Source organism: Poecile atricapillus, chromosome 1 (assembly GCF_030490865.1).
Source record: "Poecile atricapillus isolate bPoeAtr1 chromosome 1, bPoeAtr1.hap1, whole genome shotgun sequence".
In the NCBI taxonomy this organism is placed as follows: Eukaryota; Metazoa; Chordata; class Aves; order Passeriformes; family Paridae; genus Poecile; species Poecile atricapillus.
Window position 1 is genome coordinate 306,212 of NC_081249.1, and position 11,093 is coordinate 317,304.

At 47.5% G+C, this 11,093-nt stretch overlaps 1 protein-coding gene across 14 annotated transcripts; it reads right to left on the minus strand.

Annotated features, from left to right (window-relative positions):
• Window positions 1-714: 714 nt before the first annotated feature.
• LOC131573063 (extracellular matrix organizing protein FRAS1-like) lies at window positions 715-8,563 on the minus strand. 14 transcript variants are annotated; one of them, XM_058826731.1, is made up of 10 exons: window positions 8,402-8,563; window positions 7,435-7,543; window positions 5,805-7,234; window positions 4,540-4,754; window positions 3,386-3,536; window positions 2,978-3,085; window positions 2,652-2,811; window positions 2,206-2,322; window positions 1,447-2,112; window positions 820-1,124 (listed from the first exon to the last, which is right to left on the minus strand). In XM_058826731.1, exons 4-9 carry the CDS (start codon window positions 4,588-4,590, stop codon window positions 2,028-2,030), a joined length of 672 nt encoding a protein of 223 aa, XP_058682714.1. In that variant the 5' UTR covers window positions 4,591-4,754; window positions 5,805-7,234; window positions 7,435-7,543; window positions 8,402-8,563; the 3' UTR covers window positions 820-1,124; window positions 1,447-2,027. The 14 variants fall into 14 exon arrangements, with proteins under 14 accessions (XP_058682722.1, XP_058682714.1, XP_058682676.1 ...); XM_058826693.1 differs by having other exon boundaries at window positions 7,435-7,571; XM_058826721.1 differs by having other exon boundaries at window positions 8,395-8,563.
• Between the last annotated feature and the right edge of the window lie 2,530 nt (window positions 8,564-11,093).

The window sequence follows — 11,093 nt, forward strand, 5'->3', positions numbered from 1 at the left end:
CCCCGGCCTGGGCAGGGCCGGTCCCGCAGCCCCGGAGCGCTCCCGGCCCGTCCCCCCCCGCTCCGCCAGCCCCGAGGCCGCGGCGGGGCCCGAGCCGCGCTGGGCGCCCTCGTCTCCGTCCTTCCCTGCCCCGGCCCAGCAGCTCCGTGGGGCTCCGGCCCGCCGCGCCCCAGGGGAATGAGGGGGACCGGCGGGGCGGCGCAAGAAGGGACACCCCGATCACAGCGGGTGATTTTAGCTTTACTCTCTTCCGGAGGACAGGAAGAGGAACCCGGCTGCTCCTCGGCTGGCTCAGAGCTCCCACATGCCAGCGGTGGGAGCTGGCTTCCCCACCCTGCCCACTTAAGCCTGGGAGAGCTGGAGCAGCACGGAGGGAGGGCAGCCGTGCAGCTGCTAAGACGGGAGCAGGGGCAATTGACAGCTGCCCCTCCTCACCAGACTAAAAAAATACCCAGGTGGCTTTTCAGTTTTGGATTATCTTTATTTTACAGTTTATAAAAAGCTTTTCCCAATGCGTGTGCTCCATGAAACTTCCGTGCCGTCGTGCAAATTGCCGTGGACTTTGACTTCCATGTGCACCTGCTTCACTTTCCTGCCCTGGCCCTGGCAGAGGCCGCCGCGTCCCTCGGTGGATGAAGGTTCCTGACGGTGCAGCAGCGGCCGCCCGCCGCCTTCGGGGCAGCTCCACCTCGGGTGTTCAAGGGGAGCTCCTCAGGAGCACGGACCACCCCGTGAGGTGTCCTGCCTTTGCGATGGCATTAATTCCTTCAGGAACACGAATAATGTGTTTTTAAAGAGCTTTCTCATGAGTGCCTCAGGGAAAAAAAAAATGAAATTACGGGACTAACATCCTAATCTTCATTTCTTGTATCAGAGGTGAATTCTGAAGGCCCAGAGTCTACAATTCACCAAGTGTTTGGGAGGTCCTGGACAGAGAAGTCCATTTTGGGCTACCAAAAGCACTGGGTACTACATACCTTGTAGAGAGCGTCCACCTTGAGAGTAAATCCATCAACTCCGGGCATGCTGCTCACCGAGTGGAACTCGGACAGCTGGGAAGCAAAGTGGGCGTCAAAAGGCACATCGTGGAAATACTTATCCCTCACTTCTGGCTGGTTTTGGTCCTGGAAAGTCAGAGAAGTGGCGTGAGGGATGCTGTCTGCTTTCCCAAGGGAGGCTGGAAGCCAGAGCCCCACCAAACACCTGTGTCAGGGATCTAGTCCGAATGCCCCATCTCCACACCTACACGTGGGCACCGATTCAGGAACACACTCCAAGGGTGGGGAAAAACTGATCTGGTGTTCACAGCTTGCAGCAGCAGCAGCAGCAGCAGCAGCAGCAGCAGCACAAAACATCCCCCACGGGCTCCCTTATCCCTTTGCAGCCACCACCTGCGGGTTGCCAGAGCAAATCCCAAACGGGAAGAAGCAGGAGCAGAGCACTCACCAGGAGGAGGAATCGGTGTTTCAGGTACTTGTTGGGCTGGATGCAGCCGTACCGGGGCCCCTCGTTGTAGACGGTACCCGTGGGGTCGAGGAAGGGCACGTAGCCATCCCTGCCTGTGCACAGGTTGACCTTCTCCAGCTGCAGCTTGTAAGCAGCGTTGAGGTTTTGTTCCGGGTGCCAGAGCACGTGCCCGTACAGGATCTGCCCTGGGGAGGTCGGGACAAAGAGGGGCAGGTGAAATTTCCCAAGCAGGAAAACGCTGCTAGAGCCAAGTGTCCGTGTTCAGAAGGGTTTGGGTTGTTTGGGAAGGGCTCGGTGGGTGGGAGTGACAAAACGCGGTGCCAGAGCACGCTGCTCTTTCACAGGGCTGTAAGATATCAATGATTGCTGTAGAAGAGGCAAAGCTACCTGTGGGTTTTGCCCTTTCCTCTCCAGGGAATGGAAGCTGTGAAAGCAGAAACGCTGGGCACAAGCAGAAGAGGAGAGGTAAATCCTACCCTTGGAAAAAGCCCCCCTTGTAATCCATTTCTGCCAGAGACCTTTCCGATTTGGTGGGGTCCATTAGAAAAACCTTCTCGTCGTTACAGATCTGAAACTCTTGCGTTCTGGGAGTAAACAACTGGAACCGGGCGGCTTGTCTGCTGGAAGGTGATCAGGATCAAAAACCTGCAATTGGGACAAGGAAGGAAACAAAGGGGAGATGAGGTCTGGACAGGTGTGCACCCCAAAGGGGCCGAGCCTGCCCTCCTGCCCTCTTACCGCTCGGGAGCGTGAGCCGTGCAGGGCAGGGGCTTGGCTCCAGGCTCTGCCCACGGCTGCGTGGGCTGCACCGTGCAGGGGATCAGGAACATGGTGTATTCTCCAGAGTAATCCTTCCTGGGAACAGACAGGAGACCCTGCAGCCACCAAGCAGAGCTCAAAGCTCTTCACCCAGGGCAGCACCTCTCCCTTGCCCCAGCAATGTCATCCGGCAGTCCCCGAGGGCCAAGTGTGACTCTGGGATCAGTCTATCCACAGGCTTCACCGCTGGAAAAATTCCTTTCCAAGAGGCTGAGCTGATTTTTCTCTCAGTACAGCAGTGCTCCAGCTCTAACCAAGCTCCTGAGCATTCCGTGCTATTGCTGGCGTGGCTGCTGGAGGGGTGCCAGGGAGAACGTGGTGCTGTGGGGGAAGCTGCTGGAGGGGACTGCACCCCCAGCCCTCACCTGTTGTAGGAGCTGGTTGCTCTCCAGAGCTGGTAGGGAGAATCAAAAGTCTGAGCACTCCACAGCAGCTGCAGGTCAAATTCGATGCCTCCCAGGTGCTCTGGAGTTCTCAAAGAGGACCTGACATCTGGCAGGCTGTGGTGCTCCGTGACAAACAGCGCTGGGGGAGGACAAGGAGGTGACGGGAGGCAGAGCGTGGAGAGGCCCCACCTCGCAGGGCCAGAGGGGCTCCCGGCAGGGACAGGGACTCGTTCCGCTGCCTGTGCCGTCAGAGCAGAGCTCTGTGTGACCCTGCTCTGTGTCCCTGCCAGGATCACTGCCCTCACCTCTGAACTTGGCCTGCGTCCTGAACTCGCTGACCAGCCGTCCGTCCTCGCGGATGTAGATGGGGATTATCTGCAGGCGGGCCGAGAGCACGCTGTCCGTCTGGATCCCTGCAAGGACAGCGCCACTGGGAGCCCACACAGCACCTTCGCTCTCCTCTGCTGGGCTCTGCCAGCCCCAGAAGCGTTTGGGACACCTCCACAAGGCAGGGTTCAGTTGGGAGCACCCTCCAGTGAGCCAGCTGCACGCTCCCTCTGCCAGCCATCGGCTGCCTAAGCCCCCCGCAAGCACAGAGGAAGGCAATATTCCGAGTTCCCCGCTCCCTCAGGACTCTGGGGGCAGTGCAGGAACTAAGGGGAAAACATGAAGGAAGCACTTCTTCCATAGCCCTTGGAGTGCCTCAGGCTCACCTGTCCTCCAGAGAACGGTGTCGTAGAAGAAGGAGAACTCCATCTCGGTGCGGTGCTCCAGGGAAGCCCAGCCCCTCGGTGCCGTCACACAGATGTAGGACACGGAGAGAGGGACGTGGACTGTCAGGAAGGACTGGGCAGAGTCCCTTACCTGGCAATAAAACCCCAAAAAGGGGGTTATGCACCTTCCAGTGAAGTCAGAGGTGACTCTGGACGTTCTTTACGTGCAGGCACCTCAGACAAACCTGCATTGTAATCCAGGGGCAGCGCTAAGGCTCCCTGGGACCACCGGACAAAGGAACTCTGGGCACAATTTCACCTCAAAACCCCCCTGATTTCCAAGGCTGTGAATTAAAAATGAGCAATTCTGCTTGCTCAGGCCTCCCAGAGCTCTCCATTCATTATCTGCAGAGTGCAGCTGTACTTTGTACGCCCTGGAGAATTCGGGGAGATGTTCCAGCCTGGCTGGGGCCAGGCTCCACATGCTCCACTGGGCAGTTTCTCCGGCCAAGCGGCTCCTCTGGGTTTGTGCAAACAATTGGAGCTATAAAAGGAAACTTCATGAACAAGTTCCAGGCTGGCAGGAATTAAGAGAGATGATGCTGGTCCAAGCAATGTGGGCTGGGAATTTAATGGAAGAGCCTGGGGGAGACGGAGTGGTCTGCAGATGGATAATGCAGCCAGGAGAGGACAGTGAGATACCCCAAACAGGGAAAGCCATTCGTTTCTAGAGGAACATTTTTGGCTTTTGGTCTCTTAATTACGGAATGAGCTAAAATATCCCATGTTGTGGAGCATGGACTGAGCTGCCTCTGCTCTGTCCTCTGCTCATTTCTATTGGCCGAGAACACAGCCAAAATTATAAAAGAGAGCCCAGCTGAGAACGTTTTGTATTTCCAGTATGGCCCTACATTAAAAAAACCCGGTATTTTCCTGGCACTCTGAAGATTTAGAGAATAAAATAAATGGAAAACGAATGAAATGGAAAATAAATGAAAGAAATGCACACAGCGCTGTTTTCTTCCAGGTTAGAGGGGGGGAAAAGCCACGCTCCACCTGTGCAGGGCAGAGCAGCAGCTCCACGCAACGCAGAGCTGTGCCTGAGAACTGAGAGAGATCTGGGATACCTGGAGAGCTCTGGATGGGCCTCTCACCTGGAAGTCAGCGGTGACAGAGCCCCCACAGACATCAATTAACTCGGTCATGTCGTAATAAGCGTCGAAGGTCCAGATGCAGCTCTTGAGGCTGAGGTGCTGGTACAGCTGGATGCTCTTGGGCTCCCTCACCGCGGGCTCCAGCTGCTAGGGGCGGTCGTAGCCCGGGCCCAGCACGAAGCTGTCCTGGGTCACCTCGTCCAGGAACCCTGCCTCTGAGAGAGAGAAGTCAGGACACTGATCCCTCCCCATTTGAAACAGCCCCAGGCCAAGAATGGGGGCCTTGCTTCACTCTTGAATCAACGGGAGCTCCTCTCCCTTCATTATCCTGGAGGTCAAACTGGACATACTCAGGTCTTCACAGGGGAAAATCTAACAGGAATGGCATCCTAAAAAACCAAACCTAGGGACCTGCTGATTCAAGGCTGAAGTGAACCTTTAAGAGATGAGGAACAGGTTGAGTATGGAATTATCAGAGCGCAGCACAACTTGCTGCCTGTTGGGGAGGGTGAAACAGGGAAACCTTATGAATGTGATGGTTTGGCAGAAGATTCTGAAAAAAGAAGGCTAGAATCGAAGTAGAAACGAAAGCCTGCTTTGAGTCATAAGATACAGAGTACTGGTTACTGTATGACCAAAGAACAATAGCCTAGCCAGCTAAAGGAGAATCCTGCTGATAAAACAATGTCCTTCTGCTGACAGAAAGCCCAAAGGTCAAGAAGCAAGGGAAGAACTCGTAAAGCTTGTAGAACCTCAAATGCAACACTGTATGTAAAATCTTTAGTGGGTGTATCTCGTAGTGATTGGTTACTGGGAATTAGAATATTCACTATAGAAAAAGATAGATTGGATTGTAACAAGAACTTCGCTCTCTTAGCTTTTCTATCTTAAACCTCTCTTAACCTCTCTCTTAGCTTTTCTCTCTTACCTCTTAACCTCTCTCGTACCTCTCGGCTCTTCTCTCGTACCCCTTTACTCCTCTCTCAGCTCCCCTCTCCCCCTCTCCTACCTCTTCCACTCTTTCCCTCTCTTACTCTTACCTTCTTGGGTTTTCCCCTCTTACCCCTCTCTTGTCTCCCCCCTCTTATCCCTCCCTGGTTTCCCCCGCTCTCCCTCTGTTGCTCTTACTCCCTCCTTCCCCTTTTCCATCCTCTCCTCTCCTGCTCTCCCCGTTCTCTCCCTCCTCCCCCGGACCACGCGGACGCCGAGGCTGGTGGCGGACACAGCTCTCCCCTCTCTTTACCCATATAATAAACTGCACATACCTGAACAGCTTGACCCTGGAGAATTCTCCCACCGCGAGCGAGCGTTTTACACAGCAATATCAAAGCAATGATTTCTAAACATTTATCCAAGCTTAAACAGCTTATTCCTAATTATCACCACCTTTATAACCAGCACTCGACTGCCCCTGCAATACACAGGCACAGGGAGGACACTGCAGTTATTGACACAACAGAACAAGTAACACACCAAATGAAACACCCAGCGCTACACCTCACTTCTGGAAACAAAACCTGGGCGCACACTTTAGTGTGCAAAACCCCTGTAAGAATAAAACCTGCTTTAAATATCTTAGGCATCGAGCCACACACACGCCTATGAAATTCAGCGCAGCAGTGACAAAAAAGGGAATTATTTCCTTAACCTGCGAATAATCACCTCTAAGATTCTGTGATGCAGTTGCCACTGCACACAGCCACAAGCGGCCTTTTTATGAACAGGCAAAAGAACAAAGGCAATCCCAATTTCTCCCTTCTTGTCTGCAAAGAAACAGAGAAGGGAGAGATGCTTCTCAGAGGAGCATGGTAAAAAGACACGTGGTGTAGAATATGGAACAGCTGATGGTTCAGCATCTCCTCCACTGCAAGATCTAGGGGATATCTGATGATACCCTGGAGGCAGGAGTAGGAATATAAAGGAGCTCAAGGCTATCTGCTCTTAGGTTTTAGCACTGTGACCTTTACCTTAACTTACATTTAAGTGTTTCTTACAGTGTAAATCCCTTTTGTTTTGATTTTAACAGAGTACAAGAATTCAGGGAAGTAACAGTGGCATACAGCCTTTAATTTCCCCTGGTCTTCTCACCCAGCAATGAGGTCTCACAACAACAATACAACAATAAATAGTTATAGAAGGTAACTCACTGTGCTGAAGAGTTCTTCAGAAGGATGGGAGCCACAATTGAGGCAGATCCTTGGACAGACAAGCCAGAGGTGTTTAGGCCTTGTGTTTCCTTGTTACCCCAGAACCAGCCCCTAAAAGGGAACACAAAGTTCACACGCTTGTATTTGAAATGAACACCATATAAAGAACAAAACATCCTAAAAAAGCTACATATCATACAAATAATCCAGCTAGCTTCTTTATGCTGCTTTTCTGTGGAGCAACAACTTTACAGAAGTAGATCTTACTCTATCAATACAATGTTTTATTATTGATGGGCTTGTTAAAATCAGAGTGAACTCCAAGCACCCAGATATTCACAGCAGGCAAACATCTCTCTGAATACAACTGAAAAGGCCAGAAGGGCTGCTCCATGTTACCTGTAATAGCCATGTTTGTCTCTGGAGTACATCAGGTGATCAATGCATGGCCTTTCATCTATTTTTTTCCCCCCCCTGTGTTCCTCCTTTCCATCCTTCTGCGTAGCCTTGTAGCAGATAAATCTGTTCAATAAAGGGCCCACCTGACTCTGAGCAGAAGGCAAAGCAGAGGATTTGTCAGCATGAAAACCCACACTGCAAAGATGAACGGGCATCAGTGGCAGTTAAAAATCTGCTAGAAATGCTAATATACTAATATACACTACCCTCTTCCCTGATTTCCATATAAAAAAGGAAAGGAAGTTGTGTGTGAGCCAGAAAAGCTAAAAGGCTCGGGCAATGTGCTCACCTGCCATCCCACACAGCTGGGTGTGACTTAATGCACCAAACACCAGGGAATCGTTGCCAGCTGGGCGATGGACACCACGAAGCACACAGGTTTTCAGTGCTGGCAGCAGCTGCAACGGGAGGATTGCCTCTGAGAAACTTACCAAAACAATGAAAATAATAAAAAAAAAAAATTAACATCTATTTCCACAACATGTGTTTAAATTTATATACTATATTCATTTATATATAACACATAATATATAAAGTATCAAAATATATTATTTTAACATGTATACATATATTATTATATATTAAATATATTATATACATTTTAATTATATATATATTTATTATATATATAATACATCTATTAAATAAATATAATGTAGATATATAGATTAAACAAAAACCTGTTTGTATATATTTGCATTACTTCTATTTCTTTACTTTTCTGGTTGCACATATCTCTATATCTTGATATATTTAATATACATTTCTATGTTTTTATTTTTGTAGTATTTATTTAAAAGCCCCGAAGCAAACCTAATAAAAACCAAACAGTCCCTTTATCTTAAACGGTATTTAAAAATCTTTTAATATATATTTTTTATCATATTTATATACCTTGTTGATATACATAACACATAACATATCCTAAAATATATCATATTACCATCTATACGTACAGAAATCATATTATAGATTATAAATCAATACATATGCATATATTTCTATTACTTATTTTTACTTATTTTTATGCCTACATATATATATATATATATATATTTCTCTATACCTTTACATATTCATTCTTGAAATATTTTATTTATTTTTTTCTTATTTATTTAAAAACCCTGCCTCTAACTAAATAAAAACCAAGCAGCCCGTTTATCTTCAATATTTTTTAATATCTATTTTGATCATCATTATACTCCCAGGTATATACTCGGTGGATAAAGTCCCCCCGACCCGCCCGCACCTCTCACCGTTCCGGCACACAGAGCATCCCCTCCTCGGGCCGCTCTGGACCCAGCGCCGGGGAGCGACCGTTGGGAGCCGAAGCCATCGGGGGGTTCCTCCATTTCCCCGGGCCGGGGGGAGAGCACGGAGCGAGAGGAGCGGCGGGAAGGTACGGGTCGCCGCGAGGGCCAAACCCAAAAATGCGGCCGCGGCAAGGACCCCGTCAAAGAGAGGCGTCCTCACCGCTGCCTGTCGGAGCCCGGCTGGCTCGCGTCCGGCCCCGGCGCCGCTGAGCGTACAGCCCGTGTCGGCACGGCCGGAAAAGCCGCGGAAAATTGCGCCGGAGCGGCGTCGGCGTCGGGGTGTTTGTCAGGCAGTCGAGTAGACACCCACCGCCCGGGGTCCTTGCATTTTCCCGCCTTTTCGGCCGCCATGCTTGGAAGGTCAAAGCCAGCCGCGACTCGGCAGCCATCTTGTGAGGGGCGTGACGTCACTTCCGCCCTTCCTCGCCGCCATCTTTGTTGTGGCTGAAGCCACTTCCGGCCGAGCGGCCATCTTTGTTGTGGCACGATCGAGGCCTCCGCTGCTCTCAGCGCGTCTGTCTAGCTTACTTGCCTGAACGAAAAACCCGACGAAGCCGGCCGACTCCGAGCACTCCGGCTAATTTTCCGCCGCCTTTCCCGGGGCGAGGACGGTGGCGGCGGGGCTCAGCGGCTCCGGAGCTGGGCGGCGGCTGCGCCTGCGGCGGCAGGCATTGGAGTCGACGCCTCTGCCGGGGTCCTACCGGCCGGCCGCAAACTTCAGTGTGGCAATCAGCCCGACCCGGCTCCTGCGGGGGGGGGTCCCGGCTCGACACGGCACGCCTCGGTTCGGTTCGGCTCGGCTCGGCTCGGCTCGGCTCGGCTCGGCCCCGCCCGCGCCGCGGCACAGCTGCAGTACCGCTCTGTGGCCACAAGGTGGCAGCACTGCCGCAGAGCTCAGCCCGGGGCTGGGTGGGGATCGCCCCCCCACGTGCAAAGAAGCCCGGCAAGAAAGAACGTGTGCAACCCCCTTCCAAAAACCCTTCTCCAAGGAACGCCCCAAAAAACCCCCCATCGGAACTTAGCAAGCCCTGCCTCTAACCAAATAAAAAGCAAAAAGGCCCTTCATTTAAATATTTTTAATATCTATTTCTGTCATATTGAACTTCTTTATTTATACAAATAGATATAATACATAACAGATATTAAAATATATTCTATTAGCATAATAGATAATAGATATTAAAATTTATTATATAAACATCTATCCATATAGTTTTCATACTGAATATTAATCTACTTGTCTAGATTAAATTACTTGTATTTATTTCTTTTTTATGGCTATATATATTAATATATATATATGTACCACCCTATATTCATTTTTGGAGGATAGATGTGTATACTTTCCTTTCTATATTATTTATTCAAAAGCCCTGCTTGTAACAAAATAAAAAAAAAAAAAGACCCTTGATTTAAATAGTTTTAATATCTATTTCTATCATATTGATCTTCTATATTTATACACATAGATATAATACATAACAGATATTAAAACATATTATATTAGCATCTATCCATATAGTTTGCATACTGAATATTAATATCCTTGTCTAGATTTGGATTACATGTATTTATTTCTTTTTTATGGCTATATTTATATATGTATATGTATATATATACACATATATATCTCCCTCTATTTATTTCTTTAGTATAGATGTGTATATTTTCATTTCTATATTATTCATTTAAATGCCATGCCTTTAACCAAACAAAAACAAAAAGGTCCCTCATTTAAATATTTTTAATATCTATTACTATAATATTGATCTTCTATATTTATACACACAGATGTAATGCATAACAGATATAAAATATATTACCATTTATCCATATAGTTTTCATACTGAATATTAATCTACTTGTCTAGATATGGATTTCTTGTATTAATTTCTATTTTATGGCTATCTATCTATCTATCTATCTATCTATCTATCTATCTATCTATCTCCCTATATACATTTCTTTATTCTAGATGTGTATATTTTCATTTCTATATTATTCATTTAAATGCCATGCCTTTAACCAAATAAAAACACCAAGTCCCTCATTTAAATATTTTTAATATCTATTACTATAATATTGATCTTCTATATTTATACACACAGATGTAATGCATAACAGATATAAAATATATTACCATTTATCCATACAGTTTTCATACTGAATATTAATCTACTTGTCTAGATATGGATTTCTTGTATTAATTTCTATTTTATGGCTATCTATCTATCTATCTATCTATCTATCTATCTCCCTATATACATTTCTCTATTAGAGATGTGTATATTTTCATTTCTATATTATTCATTTAAATGCCATGCCTCTAGCCAAATAATAAACAAAACGTCCCTTGATTTATATATTTTTAATATCTATTTCTATCATACTGATTTCTTTATTTATACATATGGATACAATGCATAACATGTATTAAAATACATTACCATCTATCCGTATATTTTTCATATTGAATATTAACCTGCTTTTCTAGATTTAGATAACTTGTATTTATTTCTTTCTTATGGCTATGTATATATCTATATCTATCTATATCTATCTATCTATCTATCTATCTATCTATCTGTCTCCCTATATACATTTCTTTATTATAGATCTGTATATTTTCATTTCT

Coding starts and splice junctions, on each gene's coding strand:
- LOC131573063 (XM_058826739.1), bottom strand. CDS start 4,590: ATGACCGAGTTAATTGATGTCTGTGGGGGCTCTGTCACCGCTGACTTC. Junction 3,086..3,385: donor CACCGTTCTCTGGAGGACAG/GTGAGCCTGAGG, acceptor CTGTCCTTGCAG/GGATCCAGACGGACAGCGTG. Junction 2,812..2,977: donor GACGCAGGCCAAGTTCAGAG/GTGAGGGCAGTG, acceptor GTCCTCCCCCAG/CGCTGTTTGTCACGGAGCAC.